At 44.4% G+C, this 22,824-nt stretch overlaps 2 protein-coding genes across 3 annotated transcripts in view; both read right to left on the reverse strand.

The window, feature by feature from the left end:
• LOC141220371 (uncharacterized) overlaps nt 1-22,824 on the reverse strand; it is a 324,060-nt gene that overhangs the window by 181,367 nt on the left and 119,869 nt on the right. The window lies entirely within an intron of this gene.
• LOC141220374 (oocyte zinc finger protein XlCOF29-like) lies at nt 4,918-22,356 on the reverse strand. 2 transcript variants are annotated; one of them, XM_073666305.1, is made up of 6 exons: nt 22,298-22,356; nt 6,146-6,281; nt 5,839-6,018; nt 5,633-5,756; nt 5,452-5,549; nt 4,918-5,253 (listed from the first exon to the last, which is right to left on the reverse strand). In XM_073666305.1, exons 1-6 carry the CDS (start codon nt 22,321-22,323, stop codon nt 5,155-5,157), a joined length of 663 nt encoding a protein of 220 aa, XP_073522406.1. In that variant the 5' UTR covers nt 22,324-22,356; the 3' UTR covers nt 4,918-5,154. The 2 variants fall into 2 exon arrangements, with proteins under 2 accessions (XP_073522406.1, XP_073522407.1); XM_073666306.1 differs by having other exon boundaries at nt 22,196-22,321.

Genomic DNA, 22,824 nt, shown 5'->3' on the forward strand with positions numbered 1-22,824 from the left:
CTACCTTGTCTCTCCCCGTCCACATCAAAATTTCTTCCAGTGTGGGTTGGCGGAGGTGACGTGGGACGCCGACCCTGGTTGTTCCAGCGTGGGATACAGGCAACGTGAACATCTCAAACACCTGTCATTGGTAAGCCATGATATATAAACCTTCTCCTGACACCTTTGCATCACCCCTCAGAGGAAGCTGCACGTGAAACGCGCATCAGGGGTGTCCCATTGGCAGTCACACAGGTCACCTTATATCTTCATATTTTAGGTATACTCTGGGCCTTTTCTTTACTTGGATTCATCCATATAACATATTTCAGGCAGACATTCAACTCTTTTTACCTAAGTTCCTGTGTCACCATATTTGTGTGTTGTTAAGGACACACTGATTCCTTGCTTTATTTTATTTGACTCGCTCAGGTCAGTCGTATATCATGGTTTGGTTTAGTGCATAAGGAAATCTCCTTTGTTAGGATTTATTGCCACCATTGTATTCATTCATTTATTTATAAGCATGAATATGTAGACCATGCATAGTGTTTTTTTGGGAATCATTGTCTATGACTATGATTGCAGCATTTTTTCCTTCATGATGCTGTTGGTGTCCAACATTCTTCCTGAGTGACATTGCCTATGTCTAATACTCTCTTTTTACCAGTAATGTATTGTGTTAGTTGTGTTAATAAACAGTCTTATGTTTGGCTTATACTCCTGTGTATTTATTATGATTTTGTAATCTTCTAATCCCAGGGAGTAGGTGGCTCCTCCAGGTTGTAAGTTCTATAGAAAAGGGCTTTTAATGCACAAAGTCATTCAAACAGTTTTGGGTGGAGGAGAACGTTGTGGTCTAGAAGCAAAATGGTAATCACACGATTGTGATAAGGCCGGACTACACCATTGATAAAGCAGCCACAGCCGGTGACTGAGAAGAATCTGTAAATGTTTTGGATTTTCAGATGATTATGAATTTCAGAAATACCTTATGACAGTTTTTCATTAATACTTTTTATGTTTTTGTCTGATATTTGTAGTTTTTATTTTTTTGTCTTTATGCTGTAGTACACACTGATGACGGTCTTGAGGACCGAAACAATTGTACCTGTGTTGGACTGCAATTAAATACTTTAAAATTATGCCTGTTTGATTGCCAAGTTTCATTTGCCTTTTGTATGGTTTTAGACCCTACTTGCGCACCTATTCCAGCAGTGCTGCAGTTTTCTACACTATTATCTACTCCAGTATGTAAGCACGCTGAAGTGTCATGTCCTCTTCCACGTTCTCGTATAACGTTGAGGAAACATCAAATATCATTGCACAATATAACCTATTGTGTGATTTCTTAAAAGTCCCCCCGAAGGAGATGCGAGGATGGAACTTATAGCGAGAATTTCGCCACCTCACCAGCATCGAGTTGCATTGTGCCACATTGTTGGAATACTTGAGAGTACAAAGGATCCCAAGGGCATTGAGGGTCCCAATTTGTCCAACCCTGTTTAGCGATCAGTCTGAGTACTGCATAAAATTTGAACATATACTTAATAAATGTTCTTTTGATATTATTACCCTAACAAATGACTACTTACAGAAGGCTATTGTATCTACCAAGGAACAGGTAAAAAATATTGAAACTCAGCTTGCTGCTACTATCTCTACACAAGAACTCATCACTCTACAAAACAAGATGAGCATCAACGAGATACGGAGAGCAAAAAAAGGAATAAGTTTGCGAGATAATGAAGATTATGAGCAAGACTGGGTCTATAGATGGCAAGACAGATACACCTCAAGAAATTATCCTCCCAGATTTGCCAAATCCACTACAGATCCTTCTACCTCCGGTTCGGACACAGGCAGGAGGGACCTTTTCACCACTTCTGCTCGTTTTTTTTAGATCAAGGAAAAAGATATTCTCAACACAGAAGAACAGAAGAGGTGGCCAACACAAGGGAAAACACTGACTTCATCTGAGTGACCCGCTCCCAGGGACACAGCACCCTTGGTGGTAAATATCTCCTCTAGGACTTTGAGTATTGCACAACTTTCTGTACCACAGAAGGGGTTATCTTTTTGTCCCACTAACAAGTACAAAATGTTCAATCTTGATATGGAGTTACAGCGATTTTGTCGCTCACTACGCCTTAGGACACACTTTACCAATGACACACCAGGCAATACCTTGTCTATTCCCTCTACCCTCTCTGATGATAATACCTCCATCACGGCGCCAGTCTCGTCCTACACCCCAAAAGTGCATACAGACCCCCACATGACTCACATGCGCTTGAGACCTTCATTGGTTTCGTGGATAGTGCCTTTACAGACTTACATTCCAAGGTAGACAAAGGGCTGCTTCATTACCAGTCCAATCTTTCTCCCCTTGACCTTCAGGCCCTCAGAAGCCTTCAGGAAGAGAGTAATCTTATCATCAAACTGGCATACAAAGGGGACACCATAGTAGTGATGAATAAAGGGGATTATCTCCTGGAAGTCAATAGACAACTTAACTCCACATACCATAGACTACTCCATGACCCAACACACCAAGTCAGGACAGCAATAGCATCTGTGTTGGAACATTTTCTCACCAGAGGAGTGATTGATAGTAAGACAAGTGATTTTCTCACTAAGCAACATCCTATCACACCTGTCTTTTATGTACTCCCCAAAATTCACAAAAGCCTTGACCATCCCCCCGGTCATCCTATAGTAACCTCGACAGACTTGCTTCTTTAACCTTTATCAATTTTCATAGAGAAAATATTGATACCATTGATTAAAAAAGTCCCTCCTTTTTACTAGATACAGGAGCTTTTCTCAGTTTTATCACCGACCTAAAATGTGTCCCCCCTGAATCCGTCTAGGTTTCTTTTAAAGTCAACAGACTCTATGTTTGCATTCCACATTCCGAAGGTGTACGTGCTGTACAGTCTGTTGCTTGAGTCACAGACATATGCCCTTATCATTGAACTTTGAATTGAACTCCTGACGTTAGTTCTTACCAAAAATAATTTCTTGTTCCAAGATACTTTCTTCCTACACACTAAAGGGACAGTGATGGGCTCTAACGTGGCCCCCGCTTATGCAAACTGTTATATGGCCACCTTTGAGGCCCAAGTAGTTTACTCCAATCCATTCTTTCGTAATCACTCCATCGCATGGAAACATTACATCAATGACATTTTTTGCATATGGGGGTGCCCACAGGAATCTCTAAATGAGTTCTATGACCTCCTGAATTCCAGACCTGGGCTTTACCATGACTCACAGTTCTCATCAAATCAGTTTCCTGGATACCATAGTCCTCAAGGACCAACAAGGATTACTAACCACTGACTTTTACACAAAACCTACCGATCTAACTGGTCTCTTACACTTTAAGAATAATCACGCTTTACAAATGAAACAGTCAATTCCAAATCCCAGCTCCAGCGGGTAAATAGGATAGTGGCAATGATCAATTACGCTCAGAGAGGCTACAGGATATGTGCCACAAATTTGAGAAAAGGGGCTATTCCCCCGAAATCCTACACCAACATAACACATATTCAGCCCACACCAGTCCTAAACCCATGAACCGGAGTCTGGTTGTCCACACTTACCATCCGTTCCCATACATCTTGCACAAAACCATCCGGAGGCATTGGAACATTCTACAATCCGCTTATCCCCACATCCCAGAGTTCCAACAACCATTTTTTCCACGTTTCAAACGGGCACCCAGTCTCAAGGATTCACTACTTCGTGCTGACGTGGGCCCCACACATACAGGGGTCAAACAACGTTTTTTACTAATCCCTAAGAGGGGGACCTTCCCCTGCTTGCAGTGCCACCAATGCAACAACGTCCTACATGGGAACACCATTTACCATCCCCATACCAGTAAACAATACCAGATTAAAGGGTATTTTACGTGTTACACCAACTTCGCAGTATACCTCATTAAATTCCCTTGTGGTCTGGCATACATTGGTGAGACAACACAACCACAAGCATAAGTCCACAATTAGATGTAAGAATCTGCTACTACTCTTGCTACAACATTTCATTATATTAGGCCATAACCAATCTCAACTCAAGTTCCAGGTCATTGAACAGGTGCTTCCCACTATTCGCAGAGGTGACCGTGTACGCCTACCGAAGGGAGGCCTTTTGGATCCATGAACTTCAAGCCCTTACCCCCAGGGGGCTCAATATGGATTATGATTTGTCAGTCCTGTGATAATTTTAGGGAGAACTGCATAAGATGTACCACATTGTTGTTGTTAACCTTGAGTTTTTTCACTGTTGGAGTGTACATATATGTGTTTTGAGACACAGTATTTGCATGTCATTTAAGAGAGATTAATTTTCTTTCATTATCATGGTACTAATTTTGTATTCTTTATTCACTGATCATCATCCTCCACGGCCCACAGGCTGCTCTACTTACACCTGTTCACCTCCTGTCACATTTCCAGGCTTATTATTCTTTTCTCCACTTCTTGGAACGTTGCACCAGCGGTTCACCCTGATTGGTCTCCTGGGACATTAGTTCCCGCCCTCTGACCACATATACTAGGCTTTCTCCTCCCTTGACATGGCAACCTTAGGAACCAGCGGCGGATGCCACGTTCCACGCCTGTCACACTTCCTACACTCACTACTGGGTATGTTTCTACATATAATTGCTGGTCCCTATTGGATAACCCCTATGGGGCTGATGTTCTTATGGCTGTTTGACTCCCTAGATCCTGTCTTTCCACTGAGACACTGTGTCCTTCCTGCTTTTACCTTTAACTATATTCCTAGCAGTCTGGTAGGTCACACTTATTATACAGTCATTATGTGCACTCTATTGCAATGTTTTGGATTTTCAGATGATTATGAATTTCAGAAATACAACAGTTTGTTTCTAGTACTTTTTATGCTTTTGTCTGATATATGTAGTTTTTACTTTTTTTGTTTTTATGCTGCAGTACACACTGATGAAGGTCTTGAAGACCAAACCAATTGTACCTGTGTTGAACTGCAATTAAATACTTTATAATTATGCCTGTTTGAGTGCCAAGTTTCATTTGATATTGAATGGCTTTGGGCCCTACTTACGCACCTATTCCACCAGTGTTGCAGTTTTCTACACTATTATCTGAGAAGAATCTGTGACTTCTCTGCATTTAGTGGTTGCTACTCACTTTGGCGGTTATCTGTAGGAATCTCCTCTTTACACCGCTCATCATCCCTCACATATGTCTCTGTAGTATTAATATGGGTCAGATCTTCACCCTGAAACAAATATCGTAAAAGTCACAGACAGCTGGAGAAGTCCCATCTATGATCAGCTCTAATCCTGCCATCTCCACCGTTCTCATTACCAAAGTATAAAACATATAATACTGGTGGATAAAACAAGACTGAACACAAGACCTTCACAGCCGTCTACACATCATAGGGGAGATCTCATGACATCTTCTCTCCATCTACCTGATGATCCTGAGGAACATTAGGATCTTCTGGTTTACAGTCTTGTGGAAGAAGAGGATGGGGACATCTCTCTGGTGTTGTCCTCTTACTGGATAGATCTGGAGGAAACACATACAGGGACTGAATTCATTCTTTACATACAGATAATTATAGGCTGTGTGTATTTAGTCCTGTCTATTACCTGGTGATGTGAGGGGCTGGGGAACCTCCATCATGACGTTCTTGTACAGATCTTTGTGTCCTTCTAAATACTTCCACTCCTCCATGGAGAAATAGACAGCGACATCCCGACACCTTATAGGAACCTGACACATACAATGGTAGAGTCATCCCCCGATCCCTTCATAGCATTACTGTATAATGTCCCAGCATTCCCAGCAGTGTCACCTCTCCAGTCAGCAGCTCAATCATCTTGTAGGTGAGTTCTAGGATCTTCTGGTCATTGATGTCCTCATGTATCAGGGGGTGAGGTGGAGGCCCTGTGATTGGGCTCAGGGGTCTTCCCCATCCCTCAGACACAGGGTCCTGACAGCGTTCACTAGAGGTCCTCTTCACTACTGTGTAATCCTGGTTATGGAGAGACACATTAATAAATATGACTACAGACATTTCCAGAGTCCTCACCTCTCCAGTTCTGACCATCTGTTATTCCCAGACAACAATGGTGTAATGTGATATCATCAGAATCTCTCACCTCTCCAGTAAGCCGGAAGAGGATCTCTAGGGTGAGGTGTAATATCCTCTCCGCCATCTTGTCCCTGTCCATATCCATGCTTAATGAATGAATCAGAAAAATTTTCTTATTTAGGGGGATCCGATATTGTAGAGACCTGAATAGGAAAATGAGACGATGTAAATTCATAAAAATCTTGTGTAATAATACAATCACTAGAGATAATAAGGGAAACATATGAGATTTATTATTTTACAGTATTTAGTTTTCTTCTTTACATCTACTAATAAAACCTATATATTTTAGGCCACAGACAACAAGCAGTTTCTTCCTCAGAGTCTGCAGATGAATACGTTTCTCATAGACTCATCTTCCTTATTGCTAATTCTCGTCTCATTTACCGACACTGGAATCGGCATTAGTAATACTGCAGGAGATATTCATTACACGTGACATGAGAAATAACTACTTCATGAGGAGGACGACATCTTCATCTTCTACTATGGCTCCAGAAACATATTTGGCCAGAGTCCTGTCACCCACTACATCCCCACCAGCCGTCTATATGAATGTTTCCCGTCTTCCCCAGACTGTAATCTTCTATCATGTTAGATCTCAGGTCTGATTCACACACAGAAGTTTGAGACATTATAAAAGCTTGTTTGTAAGAACACCAAGACAGGAGGTATTTGATGCCAAATTCTCCATATACAATGTATATTTTTCTCTGGATATGATAGGATTTTTTTTAGCATTTTCATGTAGGTTTCCAAATATTACATGAAAAACACCCCCAAAAAATACAATTGGGAATGGAGATACTGTGGGAACATTATACAGAGTGTGAGTGGATGGCGGTACTAGGGGAACAGTATTCTGTGTGTGGGGGCCAAGAAAGGGGCACTGTACTATGGGAGCAATACATGAATCCTTCACAAAAACACCCTAAATATAACATTTTTAAAACCATCCCACAATTTGTGAATCTTCAGGGTAAATCGCTATATAACCATTTGATTAGAGCTGATACTATTACGCTAAAGTATCTAAACAGACTTTCTTTCAGATCCATAAAGGGGCACTTTTCCATGTTTGTCATGCCAGAACTGTTGGAGGATTATTACAGGTGACAGTTTTCCCACCAATTAGAAGGGACACCTGTGGATATTGGTGGTTTTTTTTACCAGCTACAGTTCTGATGTGATTTACTCGGTAAAGTTCCCTTGTGGTAAAGTGGACAAACGTCATGATCAATGAAATCAGCCTGAAGGAACATCGCTCCTCTATTCAGCTCTATGAACCTAGGATGAAATCCACTGCGGCCCCTGCAAGAAAAAGAATGAAGAAGAGCAGAAGTTTGGTGAGACCACCGTGGCCAGACATTTCTCGGAGATAGTGATAAAAGTTCTGATCTCCGATGGTCGGTGGTAGAAGAGACGACCGCAGCGGATTCACAATCACAACGCAGTAAACTTCTACAGAGACGTGTTCTGGATTTACTCCCTGGAATCACTTTTGCCCAAAGGGTTAAATGACATCTGTAACTTCCATGTCCTTCTATGAAGCTTCTTCTCTGAACTTTATTCCTCTGTTCTCTGCAGTATTTATATTACTCTCCAGAATCAGAAATGTATTAAGTCCTATAGAAACTGCTGAGAAATAATCATCTAATTCTGTGTTCCCAGGATTATTCTTGTGGGAATTGGCTGCGATATCCCCTGAGTAATATATTTCTAGTATTAACCCCTTTACGTCCTTGCCCGTAATAGTACGTAGCTGCGCCCTGGGCTTTATAGACCAGCTATGTACTATTACGCGTGTGGCGATGGAGCCCGCACACAAGCAGTGCGGGGCGATCGCCGCCGGGTGTCAGCTGATGGTCACAGCTGACAGCCGGTGCTATGTGCCAGCTCCCACAATGCTGCGATTGAAGTTGATTGCAGCATTGCGGAACTAAGCATCGGTACTCACCTCCTCTCCCGGCGTCCCGTGGCATCTGAGTCTGGTCTCGGATGTCGTCATGACAACATCCGGGTCAACAGGAGGCAGGAAGTTACTTTGGTCATGCGCAGTGCATGACCAAAGTAACCTCCCTGGGTGCAGCGCTGACAGGCTGCATAGCATAGGGAGCTGCTGCTGCTCTCTGTGCTATACAGCCGATCAGGCTGCAAAAAGTGAAAGTCCCATAATAGGACAATGTAAAAGAAAAAAAATTGTAAAAATATTAAAAAAAAAAAGATGAAAAAAATAATACCCAAAAAATAAAAATATAATATACCCATCAATAAATATTATTATGAAAAAAACAAAACAATAAAAAGTAAACTTATTTAGTATCGCCGCGTCCGGAACGACCTGACCTATAAAACTGTCTCACTAGTTAACCCCTTTAGTGAACACTGTAAAAAAAAATAAAAAAAAGAAGCAAAAAATGATGCTTTATCATCATAAAACCAAACAAAAAATGGAATAAAACGCGAGCAAACAAACGAATGTAAATAAAAATGGTACCGCTGAAAACTTCATCTTGTCCTGCAAAAAACAAGCCGCCATACAGCTCCATCAGCCGAAAAAATAAAAAAAGTTAGAGCTCTCAGAATAAAGCGATACAAAAAAATTCTTTTTTTTTATAAAATAGTTTTTATTGTGTAAAAGCGCCAAAACATAAAAAAATTATATAAATGTGGTACCGCTGTAAATGTACTGACCCGAAGAATAAAGCTGCATTATCAATTTCACCATACGCGGAACGGCATAAAAAAAAAAAACAATTCCTGAATTGTTGGTTTTTGTTTATTCTGCCTCCCAAAAATCAGAATAGAAAGTGATCAAAAAATGTCACATGCCTGAAAATGGCACCAATAAAAACATCAACTCGTTCCGCAAAAAACAAGCCGTCACATGACTCTGTCGGCCGAAATATGGAAAAATTATAGCTCTCAAAATATGGCGATGCAAAAAATAGTCTTTGCAAAAAAATGCGTCTTTAGTGTGTGACAGCTGTCAATCATAAAAACCCGATAAGAATAAAGTCGTCTAATCACTTATACCGCACGAGGAACGGCGTAAAAAATAAACTCTAGGGTTAGGGTTGTGCTAGGGTTGGGATTTTTTCATAAGTAAAAAAAAATAAAAATAAAAATGATGACGATATGGTGACTAGTGTTGAGTGCCGGGTGCTTGGGTATGCACTGAGTATCGCGGGTGCTTGAATAACATGCTTGAGTTTCCGCCCCATATGCTTAGCGGCCAAAAAAAACTCGCGGGGATTGCCTGCCATGCATGAGCGAACCCCGCGTGTTTTTTTTGGGTGTCAAATAACCGTGAAACATGCGGGGCGGGGACTCAAGCATGTTACTGCACACCTGAGTACCTGGTGCAAACTCAAGTAGCGAGCACTTGCGCTCAAGACTAGTGTTGAGCCACCCCCGTAGTGTTCGAGTTCGGTTCGGTTCGTCGAACACCCGTGTGTTCGCCGAACTGTTCGTCGAACTGTTCGTCGAACACCTTCGAACACCGTTAAAACCAATGGCAGGCAAACAAAAACACATAGAAACACATAGAAAACACCTTCAAAGGTGTCCAAAAGCTGACAAACTGCTCAGAAGACACAACTAACACATGGAAAAGTGACAAGTACATATAGTCATGCGAAAAGAAAAGAGGTGGAGGAGTAAAAGGAGGGGGAGACACAGATATAGGCATGTCATGCCCTTCTAAAATCCAAAAAGTGAGAAGCCGAGACGGCCAGTCCGCTCCTGCCCGTGCCACCTCCGTGTCGCCGGGTTTGTGCCAGAGCCGCGGTGAACCCTGACGGCCAGCCCCCCTCTCCCAATACTGGTGCCTGTCCGCTGGTGGGTCGAGAGAGCCCCCCTGTGGTGGAGGCAGCTCTAAGCTTTTTAATTTAAATTGTCCCTCTAATTTGAATGAATACACTTTAAATCCATTTACAAGGATCTATTGGAGGGCAAGTCTCATGCCAGCAGCCGCGTAATTCCAGCTCCAGTAGCGTCCACTAAAGCTGCTGCAGTTAAAAAGCTTTTATAAGGATCGAGCTCGGCTGTCCACCGCAAGGCATCCTAGTGCCAGTCCCAGCCCCTATGCCTTTGGGTGCCTCCTGATGCTCTTCACTAAGTATCCCGTGGTCCCGAAGCATTTCCTTTGAAAAAATTAAGTGTCCAAACTACAGGTGGTGTAGCTTGCTTAACAGCCGGGATAATCCGCTGACTAGCAGACACTGCTACTAGGCACAAAGTATTTCCTGGGCTAGATGCAGTTAAAAATTTGTAAGTAGATACTCTCGTTGGATGCTGAGAAAGCATTCCATAGAGTCTCCTGGCACGCCATATATGATTCTCTTAAAAAGCTTGGGGTAGGGGTCTAGGGGACCCTTTTATAGCCAAAATCACGGCCCTGTATCACAATACGTCACCTAGGCTGAAGATAAATGGAACTGTAGCACCGAGGGCTCGGTTGCTACAGACGTATTGCACCTCACCCAGAGGTGTGATATCTCACTCTCAGATAAGGATGGAGTGTGGATCAGGACCCGACACCTGCATGCATTACACCACATTGCCGTGGGGCAGGGCGACCAATATGCCCCTGAGATGGGCACGACAGTCCCTGTCCCTGGCTGGAGTGGGGGGAGGGAACACTGAGGAAGGGGAACCCTGCAGTGCAGGAGCAGGGAGGAAGCAGTTCCTGGGTGCATTGAGAAGGGAGTATAAAAGGTGGGCACCATCTTAGTTCAGTGCAGAGAAGTCTGAGCAGAAGTGGCAGGGAGCAGGGGCTCTGCATGAGCTCTGCTCCGGAGGCGGGCCTAGTAACAGAGGCCCAGGCCTGCAAGAGGGAGAAGGAAGGAAGAGGAGCGGAGAAGGCTCCAGGAACGAGGAATGAAGGGATCCCAGGGGTGCGGACGGGCGAGTCGCCACCGCACGCCCGAATCCACCTGCGTGGAGGGGTCAGGCCAAAGGGGGAGACCGGTCCCCGAACTAGTGGAGGCAGGAAACGACCCTCAGCTAGAAACCGGAGGCTCTGACATTTTATGTGGCGCAGCCCCTTGCTCCACCCGCTAGGAAGGCACCACATAGGGTCAGGGAAACTGGCGCCAAGTTTACCAAGAGGAGGCCCGAGGCAGCCGGACAGAAGTGTTGGTAAGAAAGGCCAGACAAAGGACACACAAAGGGGGTCCTGTGAAGCGCTCCAAAGTTATCTGGGAGTTGTCTGAGCCCCTCACCTGGTGAGCACAGTACGACGTGGGCAGCCGTTACCTGCAGACGTGGTCTGGATAATAAGAACTGTGAGTAAAGGCCCTGAACTGCATCACTGACTCCGTGTCGTTACTGCTGCTGCCCTGCACCATCACCCCCATCCTCCGCATACACTGCCCTGAGGCTATACTCCTTCCGTGGGGAGTTATGCTACGCTCTGCTGCACCCACAACACCAGCCTTAGCGGTCTGCCCTGTAGCGGCGGTTCACTCTGACCGCAATCCACGGGTGGCGTAGTCGGACATTTAAACATCAAAACCACATAAATAGTTCCGCCACTGGTTTGACCGCCCTGAGCCACGGAACCGGATCGCCGCCACGAAGACTACAACCACCAGCATCCACCAAAAAGGGTCCGGCTCCGGGTGTCCCAAGGCCCAGGGGGTGCGTCAGAACATTTTCATCACCTTTCACAATCACCAATGGGACAAGGCAGGGATGTCCTCTGTCCCCTCTCTTATACATCCTAGTGACGGAGCACCTGCTCTCATCAATTCGCCATAACCCCAATATTAGGTGGATTGAGGTGGGAGGCACCGAGTACAAGTGCTCTCTATTTGCTGATGATGTCCTAGTATATATCACTCAATCACATATATCCATCCCTGCTGTTATGGCTGAAATAGATCACTTTGTTACATGGTAAAATTTTAAAATCAATGCAGCGAAGTCTGAGGCCCTCGATGTCTCCCTCCCTAAATCCATATAGGATTCCATCCAGTCCAACTTTCCCTTTGCCTGGCCCTCACAGGGTATCAAATACTTAGGAATTCCTATTCATAGAGACCTCTCCCATCTATGTTATCTTAATTTTGGGCCCTTTATTGAACAATTCCATACAGACCACGGTTGGCAAGTTAGAACTGTAAGATTCACTACGTGAACCACTGGTGTTTTGTGGAAAAGCACATGTACACCGCGTTCCAAATTATTATGCAAAAAGTGTTTAGGAGTGATAAGGGAAGAATTTGTTTGTTTGTCAGTTAAACTCATTGATGGTGATGTGTGTCAGGGCTCTTTATATCACTGTAAGCAATTGCAGACACCTGTGCTAATTAGTTTGGCAGGTGTGTCCAATGAAAGGCAAGACTACTTAAGAAGGCTCTCTCACATTATTAAGCAGCCTACATTTTCTGCCAAAATGGGAAAGAAAAAGGATGTGTCGGCTGCTGAGAAGCAACAAATTGTGGAGTGTTTAGGTCAAGGCATGACTACAATCAACATTGTGCGATGATCAGGATGAAGTGTCTTGGCAATCAAGAAGTATGTAGCTGATTCACAGTACACACGTGTGCGTGCTGATAAGGGCAAATTGAGGACTCTTTCCTACAGGCAATTACGTCAGGTTGAAACAGCAGCGGCAAAAAAGCCTTGTCATAGCAGCAGACAAGTTTTTGAAGCTGCTTGTGCCTCCAACGTCCCCCGAACAACAAGATGCAGGGTCCTTCAGAGGTTTGCAGCTGTGCATATGCCATCCTGTCGACCTCCTCTATCCACTTCACACAAGCAGAAACGGCTCCAGTGGGCCAAACATTACATGAAGACTGATTTCAAAACTGTTTTGTTCACGGATGAGTGCCGTGCAGCGCTCGATGGTCCAGATGAATGGAGTGGAGGATGGCTGGTTGATGGACACCCCACGCAAACACGGCTACAGCGCCAACAAGGAGGAGGTGGAGTAATGTTTTGGGCTGGAATCATGGGGAGAAAGATTGTCGGCCCCTTTAGGATCCCTGAAGGCGCTAAAGATGAACTCCATAATGTATGTGGATTTTCTCAAACAGCACTTCCTGCCATGGTTCAAGAAGAAGAACTGTGTATTTCACAGCAAGATCATTTTTCTGCATGATAATGCACCATCTCATGCTGCACATAAAACATCTGCATCTCTGGCTGATATGGGCATAAAAGGGGACAAACTTATGGTGTGACCCCCATGCTCCCCTGACCTCTACCCCATTCAGAACCTTTGGAGCATCATTAAAAGGAGTGTCTATGATGGCGGGAGGCAGTTCACATCTAAGCAACAGCTCTGGGAGGGTATTCTGTCCTCATGCAAAACAATTGAAGCAGAAACCATCCAAAACCTGACAAATTCAATGGACGAGAGAGTTCAGAAGCTCCTTTCGAACAAGGGGTCCTATGTGAAAATGTAACATCACCTAGAATAAAGTTTTGAGTTGAAAACTGTTTGATTTCAGTTTCTAACAACCTGCTAATGCTTATAATTTCAAAAATGACCATTTTTTTGGTCTTTATTAAAATGAAAAGGTTGATCGAAAAGTTTGGGGGATCTAAGAGTGTGGCAACCCAGTAGTCATGATTACTTCGAATTCTGACAATATGAGGGTCATGCTGCAGGTAGTGCAGCAAGAAGGCACTTATGTGTCTTGCGCATCTCGGAGCCCCAAAATTATTTTCCGGGCTAGATGCAGCTAAAAATTATTTTTAATTTTAAATCTGGTGAAGCTTATTATAGATGGCCTAATAGGATCAGTGCTGCACACTGCTACAAAGCCCAAATTATTTTCCAGTCAAGATACAGATAAACATGATTAGTAATTTGAAAGCTTAAAACGGTTGGTAGGGTGATTTTAACCAATCATCAAGCTTTTACTCTCCCCAGGATGACACAGGGGTAGAAAAGTCGTTTCGGATCCATGATTTGTTCATCTTTATGAACGTGAGTCTGTCTACATTATCAGTGGAGAGCCGCGTGCGCTTATCTGTCAGCACACCACCAGCAGCGCTGAACACACGTTCAGACAGAACGCTGGCTGCGGGGCATGACAAGATCTCCAAGGCGTAAGTGGCTAGCTCCGGCCATTTATCCAGATTGGAAGCCCAAAAAGAGCAAGGGTCCAGTGACACAGTCGTGGCTTCAATGTTTACTTGGAGATACTCCTGTACCATCGTCTCTAGGCGTTGACTATGTGTCAGACTTCTTGTCTCCTGTGGCCTTGCAAAGGATGGGCTAAAAAAGTGGTGAAATGATTCCGCAAAATTGATGTTACCAGCAGATACTGTGGTTCTGTTACGGTTTGAGTGCTGAACACTTGACGGTCCCACGGTTGGCAAGTTGGAACTGTGAGATTCACTACGTGCACCACTGGTATTTTGTGGAAAAGCACATGTAAGATTCTGCAACAGTCTCTGCTGATACTCCTGCATGCGTGCATCCCTTTCTATGGCAGGAATAATTTCTGCAAATTTACTTTTGTACCGGGGATCTAACAGTGTGGCAACCCAGTAGTTAGGATTATTTCTAATTCTCACAATTCGAGGGTCATGTTGCAGGTAGTGCAGCAAGAAGGCACTCATGTGTGTTGCGCATCCAGGAGCACCAAGTCCCTGTTGTGTTGGTGGCGAGGTAACAATCATGCTTCCTTCCTCTGTCCTCTCCCCCCAACCTCGCACAACAGAAATGTGATCAAGGTCTCCCTCATCTGATGAGTCTTCCATCAGTTCGTCCTCCACTTCTTCCTGGGCTCCTGCACCTTCCTCACTAGTTTGGCTGCTACCATGCGCCCTGGTAAAACCATCTCCCCCACCCTCACATGCCTGCCGCCTTGGTGCTGCCGACCGTCTGGACCTTGCAGATGTTAGCCCTTCCGCATACAACTCCTCCTCCTCTACTTCCTCCACCTCCTCTTGTGCCACCACCTGACTCCGAATTCTGTTTAACATGTGCTCCAGCATGTAAATCACCGGAATAGTCATGCTGATAATGGCATCGTCAGCACTAAACATCTTCGTCGCCATTTCAAAACTGTGCAGAAGGGTGCATAGGTTCCTGATCTGAGACCACTCCTCCAGCGTGATTTGCCCCACCTCTGAATCTCGTTGGCCCAGGCTATACGTCAGAACGTATTGCACCAGGGCTTGTCGGTGCTGCCACAGTCGCTGCAACATGTGCAGAGTTGAATTCCACCGGGTAGGCACATCGCATTTTAGCCGGTGAAGTGGCAGGCCCAACGACTTCTGTAGAGATGTAAGTCGCTGAGCTGCGGGATGCGATCGGCGGAAGTGAGCACACAGCGACCGTGCCCTCTGCAGAAGGCCATCTAGTCTGGGATAGTGGGCTAAAAATTGCTGGACAACCAGGTTCAACACGTGAGCCATACAAGGCACGTGTGTGACATTGCCCCGGCGAAGGGCCGCACCCAGGTTTGCAGCATTGTCGCACACGGCCTTCCCTGGTTTCAGGTCCAGTGGAGACAACCATTCATGAAATTGGTTCTCCAGAGCTGACCACAACTCCTCAGCTGTGTGACTCACATTTCCCAGACATTTCAATGTAAAAACGGCCTGATGACGTTGAGCCCTACTGCCAGCATAGTAAGGAGGTGTGCAGGATCCCTTCTGCGCAGTTAGAAAGCTTGTGGCATGACCAGACAGGCTTTGGGTGCAGGTGGAAGACCGAGAGGAGGTTGAGGAGGCAGAAGCAGTGGAGGAACTTTGACATAAAGAGGATTGACGCACAACTCGTGGGGACGGCAAGACTTGGACAGCAGCCCCTTGTCCTGCTGTCACCATAGTTACCCAGTGCCCAGTCAGCGACATGTAACGCCCCTGTCCATGCCTACTCGTCCAAGTGTCTGTGGTGAAATGCACCCTGTCACACACAGAGTTTCTCAAAGAAGCGGTGATGTTGTGTGCGACATGCTGGTGGAGCGCAGGCACACCTTTCTTTGAGAAGTAGTGCCGACTGGGCATCTGGTACTGGGGCACTGCGACGGACATAAGGTCTCGAAAATCCTCTGTGTCCACCAGGCGGAAAGGCAGCATTTCTGTAGCCAAGAGCTTGCAGATGGTGAAATTCAACCTCTTAGCTTTCTCATGGCTAGGAGGAAATGGTCTTTTACTTGTCCACATCTGAGGGACCGAGGGCTGGCTATTGTGCTTAGACGGGGTTGATAAGGGTGTCCCCGGCAAACTGCCGGTCTGTGAGGAAGATGCAGGCGGACATGTTAGGTTGCCTTGATCCAAAGGTGGTGCTATCGATGTCGGACAGCGCTCAACACCAGCTGGTGTTACCACCTCCAAAGAAAATGATGACCTGCCAATCACGCTGGCTGTTGCGGGTAAAGAGGTGGCAGGTCTGCGCCCCAAAACAGGTGTGACTGCTGTCCCCCCAGTCACAGAGGATGAAGAGGCCGCGGATGCACAAGATATGGCAGACGGTGGTTGGCCCGGCCGGCTAGGCCGCATTGTAGCACACTGAGCTTCCCACTGCAACTTATGCTTCATGTCCATGTGCCGGTTCATGCATGAAGTACTCAAACTATGTATTTTTTGGCCTCTACTTAGCTTTTGCTGACAAATGTTACAGATAACACGAGTTGGGTCATCTTTATCGATCTGAAAAAATGCCCAGGCTATGCAAGGCTTAGCACCCATGCGACCTGAAGAGCCACCACGACTTGTGGTCAGAGGCAGAGTTGTGTTTGAGGATGCAGTTGTTGACGTGCTTCCAGTACTACGTCTCTGTCCAGGAAGGCGCAACCTGACCTCGTCGTCACTAGCATCTTCCTCCACCTCCTCTGCTGACCTCATCTCTTGGCTGACTGTGGGCTGACAGTAAGTGGGATCTCCAACCTCATCATCATCACCCTGTGCGTTATCACACCCGTCGTCCTCAGAACCAACCTGTTCCTGCCCTGATAAAAAACTAAAGTTGTCGCTCCAATCAGGTATTTGAGTCTTATCATCGTCTTCCTCATTGTCTCCACCAACAGGAGTTACAGTTTGGGAATGAGGGTCTACATTATGGTCAGAACCTTCTGCGTCTGGTCCTGGATCCGACTCATAAAGATTCTGGGCATCAGTGCAGATCATTTCCTCGTCTGGATTCACAGAAGCGCTGGAGTCGACCTCTGATTCCCAGGCTATAGTATGAGTAAACAGCTCTGCAGACTCAACCATCTGTTCTACCTCATACTCAGACGGGCAGCTGGAGATTTGGGAGCTGTGAGGAAGCAAGTGCGATTTGGGTGACACCTTTGAGGACTGGAGTATTTGTGATGTTGAAGTTGATGTGGAGGAGAGCCCACTTAAAGGAGCACTTGATATCCGTTGAAGCACCTGCTGTTTTTGTGCCTCATCTGGAATTTGTAGCGATTGGCGTGGCCGTAAGAAAGGGATCTTATCACATTGTCCGCTAAAAGAAGTAGACATTTTAGTTTGGCTGGAAGATGGTCTTTCTTCTGCACCTACCCCACGGACACAACCTTTTTTCCCCTTCCCAACACGCCTATTCCCCTTTCCACCAGCAGCAGGCCTTTTTCCACTCATTTTGGTGGTTAACTAATTCACAACTCTGGAGTTGTTTGCACAAAAAAACAATGGATGGTAACCGAGCAGAGCTGAGTGGCCAAACTGTGGTATTAGGCCAAAACTATTGGCTGGGCTAGATGCAGAAAAAAATTATTTTTAATTTGCAACCTGATGGAGGTCAGTATAGATGGACTAATAGAACAAGTCCCACACGCTGCTAGAAGCCCAAATATTTTTTCAGAGATAAATGAAGAAAAAAATTATTTTTAATTTGCAACCTGATGGAGGTCAGTATAGATGGACTAATAGACCAAGTCCCACACACTGCTAGAAGCCCAAATATTTTTTCAGAGCTAGATGCAGAAAAAAATTATTTTTAATTTGCAACCTGATGGAGGTCAGTATAGATGGACTAATAGAACAAGTCCCACACGCTGCTAGAAGCCCAAATATTTTTTCAGAGATAAATGAAGAAAAAAATTATTTTTAATTTGCAACCTGATGGAGGTCAGTATAGATGGACTAATAGACCAAGTCCCACACACTGCTAGAAGCCCAAATATTTTTTCAGAGCTAGATGCAGAAAAAAATTATTTTTAATTTGCAACCTGATGGAGGTCAGTATAGATGGACTAATAGACCAAGTCCCACACACTGCTAGAAGCCCAAATATTTTTTCAGAGCTAGATGCAGAAAAAAATTATTTTTAATTTGCAACCTGATGGAGGTCAGTATAGATGGACTAATAGACCAAGTCCCACACGCTGCTAGAAGCCCAAATATTTTTTCAGAGATAAATGAAGAAAAAAATTATTTTTAATTTGCAACCTGATGGAGGTCAGTATAGATGGACTAATAGACCAAGTCCCACACACTGCTAGAAGCCCAAATATTTTTTCAGAGCTAGATGCAGAAAAAAATTATTTTTAATTTGCAACCTGATGGAGGTCAGTATAGATGGACTAATAGACCAAGTCCCACACACTGCTAGAAGCCCAAATATTTTTTCAGAGCTAGATGCAGAAAAAAATTATTTTTAATTTGCAACCTGATGGAGGTCAGTATAGATGGACTAATAGACCAAGTCCCACACACCGCTAGAAGCCCAAATATTTTTTCAGAGCTAGATGCAGAAAATTTTTTTATTCAATTTGCAACCTGATGGAGGTCAGTATAGATGGACTAATAGACCAAGTCCCACACACTGCTAGAAGCCCAAATATTTTTTCAGAGCTAGATGCAGAAAATTTTTTTATTCAATTTGCAACCTGATGGAGGTCAGTATAGATGGACTAATAGACCAAGTCCCACACACTGCTAGAAGCCCAAATATTTTTTCAGAGCTAGATGCAGAAAATTTTTTTATTCAATTTGCAACCTGATGGAGGTCAGTATAGATGGATTAATAGACCAAGTCCCACACACTGCTAGAAGCCCAAATATTTTTTCAGAGCTAGATGCAGAAAAAAATTATTTTTAATTTGCAACCTGATGGAGGTCAGTATAGATGGACTAATAGACCAAGTCCCACACACTGCTAGAAGCCCAAATATTTTTTCAGAGCTACATGCAGAAAAAAATTATTTTTAATTTGCAACCTGATGGAGGTCAGTATAGATGGACTAATAGAACAAGTCCCACACGCTGCTAGAAGCCCAAATATTTTTTCAGAGATAAATGAAGAAAAAAATTATTTTTAATTTGCAACCTGATGGAGGTCAGTATAGATGGACTAATAGACCAAGTCCCACACACTGCTAGAAGCCCAAATATTTTTTCAGAGCTAGATGCAGAAAAAAATTATTTTTAATTTGCAACCTGATGGAGGTCAGTATAGATGGACTAATAGACCAAGTCCCACACACTGCTAGAAGCCCAAATATTTTTTCAGAGCTAGATGCAGAAAAAAATTATTTTTAATTTGCAACCTGATGGAGGTCAGTATAGATGGACTAATAGACCAAGTCCCACACACTGCTAGAAGCCCAAATATTTTTTCAGAGCTAGATGCAGAAAAAAATTATTTTTAATTTGCAACCTGATGGAGGTCAGTATAGATGGACTAATAGACCAAGTCCCACACACTGCTAGAAGCCCAAATATTTTTTCAGAGCTAGATGCAGAAAAAAATTATTTTTAATTTGCAACCTGATGGAGGTCAGTATAGATGGACTAATAGACCAAGTCCCACACACCGCTAGAAGCCCAAATATTTTTTCAGAGCTAGATGCAGAAAAAAATTATATTCAGTTTGCAACCTGATGGAGGTCAGTATAGATGGACTAATAGAATGATGCTATGCCCAAAAGATCTTACTTCACTAGGTGCAGTAAAAAAATTGGTATTCTATACACAGGTGGTATATCTTGCAACACAGATAGGCTACTCCACTGACTAACACACTCTGCAATAGGCCAAAAAGGATTAGCTTTGCTAGATTCAGCCAAATGCTGTGAAAAAAACTTGCACAGCACTGGCACAGACCTGCCTGGCAAAAACTGATAGGAACTGATGTAACCTAGTCCTGAAAAGGACTCCAATTACAATTAGTCTTTACTCCCACAATCTATCTATTTAAGAGCACAGACCTGCCTGATAAAAGTCGTAGGAAATGCTGTAACCTAGTCCTTAAAAGGACTGCAATCACAACTCTTCCCTACTCCCAAGCTATCTGTAGATTTGTGCGAAAATTGGCTTGAAATTAACAAGGTATAGCGCACACAGCAACAGCGGTGCCGTCTAACACGCAGCTGCAGCAGTGAGAAAATGGTGGCGACGGGGAAAATGGCTTGGTCTTATAGGGCAAGGACATGTGACATACACTGCCAATCACACATGCCCTTGCTTGTGTGAAAAAAAGCACTTCGCTCCGTGTGTGCGCTGCTGATAGGCTGACAGATTGCACCTCCCCACTGCAAATGCGGGAAAGAGAAAAAAAAATGGAGATCTTCATTGTTCCTGCAGAGATCCATCCCCTGCCCCTCCCCCCGCCCCGCTGTACACTCAAACTGCGTATTAACATTAATTTTCATCATTACTGAGAAAAAATCCAGTTATGATTTTGGTGCACGAACAGTTATCGAACATAACCTCGAACAGCCGAATTTTTCTCAAATTGTTCGTGTTCGCCGACCGGCTCGAACACCGCCCAAAACAGCTCGAATTTGAGATTGGCGAACAGTTCGAGTAGAACAACGCTCATCTCTACTCAAGACTGATGACAGCTTATTCAATATGATGACCTAATGCTATCAAATTCTGTGTCGTACTTCTGGGTTCAAAATGTTCACTACACCCCTTGAAAAAATCCTGGAGGGGTGTAGTTTCCAAAATGGGGTCACTTGTGATGGGGTTTCCACTATTTAGGCACATCAGGGGCTCTACAAATGCGACATGGCGTCCGCTCTCAATTCCAGCCAATTTTGCGTTCAAAAAGTCACACAGTGCTCCTTCCCTTCTGAACTCTGCCGTGCGCCCAAACACTGTATTTTCCCCACATATGGGGTATCGGCGTACTCAGGAGAAATTGCACAAAAGTTTTTGGGGTCCATTTTCTCCTCTTACCCTTGTGAAAATATAAAAATTAGGGCTAAAACATAATTTTTGTGGAAAAAGTTTGATTTTTTTATTTTCACAGCTCCATGTTATAAACTTCTGTGAAGCACCTGGGGGGTTCAAGGTGTTCACCACACATCTAGATAAGTTCCCTGAGGGGTCTAGTTTCCAAAATTGTGTCACTTCTGGGGGTTTCCACTGTTTAGGCACATCAGGGGCTCCCCAAATGCGACATGGCGTCCTCTAATTATTCACGCAAATTTTACATTCAAAAAGTCAAATGGCGTTCCTTCCCTTCCGAACCCTGCCGTGCGCCCAAGCAGTGGTTTTTCCCCACTATCTGCGTACTCAGGGGAAATTGCACAACAAATTTTGTCCATTTTTTCCTGTTACCCCTGCGAAAATAAAAAAATTGGGCCTAAAGTAACATTTTTGTGAAATAAGTTAAATGTTCATTTTTTTCTTCCCCATTCCAAAAAATCCTGTGAAGCACGTGAATGTAAATGTAGTTTTGAGCACCTTGAGGGTTGCAGTTTTTAGAATGGTGTCACTTTTGGGTATTTTCTGTCATATAGACCCCTCAAAGTCACTTCAAATGTGATGTGGTCCCTAAAAAAATGGTTTTGTAAATTTTGTTGTAAAAATGAGAAATCGCTGGTCGACTTTTAACCCTTATAGCTCCCTAACAAAAAAAAATTTTGGATCCAAAACTGTGCTGATGTAAAGTAGACATGTGGGAAATGTTATTTATTAACTATTTTGTGTGACATATCTCTCTGATTTAAGGGCATAAAAATTCAAATTTTGAAAATTGCAAAATTCTCTAAATTTTCACCAAATTTCAATTTTTTTCACAAATAAACGCAAGTGATATCGAAGAAATTTTACCACAATCATGAAGTACAATATGTCCCGAAAAACAATCTCAGAATCAGGGGGATCCGTTGAAGCGTTTCAGAGTAATTACCTCATAAAGTGACAGTGGTCAGAATTGTAAAAATTGGCCCGGTCATTAACGTGCAAACCACCCTCGGGGTGAATGCGCCAATAATGGGGAATCTCCACATACCTCCACCTGCAGAGCCGCCACCACATATATGGCTGCTCTGTGCGCACAGGACCTGTGATGAGGTCACAGGAGGGGAGGAGTCAGGGGTCACATGATCAGGGGCCTCAGTGGATGCAGGACTCTGCTGTGCTGGTTGTCATGGTGCTGGATGAGCTGAAGTTTATGTGTGGGGTCAGGAGGGGTTTACAGTGTGGATGTAGCAGAGCCGCGTGTGTACGAGGTGTACGGAGCGGAGCCGCGCGTGTACGAGGTGTACGGAGCAGAGCCACGTGTGTACGAGGTGTACGGAGCGGAGCCGTGTGTGTACGAGGCGTACGGAGCAGAGCCGTGTGTGTACGAGGTGTACGGAGCGGAGCCGCGTGTGTACGAGGTGTACGGAGCGGAGCCGTGTGTACGAGGTGTACGGAGCGGAACCGCGTGTGTACGAGGTGTACGGAGCGAAGTCGCATGTGTAAGAGGTGTACGGAGCGAAGTCGCGTGTGTACGGAGCGGAGCCGCGTGTGTACGAGGCGTACGGAGAGGAGCCG

This window comes from Phyllobates terribilis, unplaced genomic scaffold, assembly GCF_046119375.1.
Source record: "Phyllobates terribilis strain yellow unplaced genomic scaffold, ASM4611937v1 Scaffold_285__1_contigs__length_2463970, whole genome shotgun sequence".
NCBI classification, from domain to species: domain Eukaryota; kingdom Metazoa; phylum Chordata; class Amphibia; order Anura; family Dendrobatidae; genus Phyllobates; species Phyllobates terribilis.

Coding starts and splice junctions, on each gene's coding strand:
- LOC141220374 (XM_073666305.1), bottom strand. CDS start 22,323: ATGTGGTGGCGGCTCTGCAGGTGGAG. Junction 6,282..22,297: donor TGGCGGCTCTGCAGGTGGAG/GTATGTGGAGAT, acceptor TTTCCTATTCAG/GTCTCTACAATATCGGATCC. Junction 5,550..5,632: donor CCAGCCCCTCACATCACCAG/GTAATAGACAGG, acceptor TGTTTCCTCCAG/ATCTATCCAGTAAGAGGACA.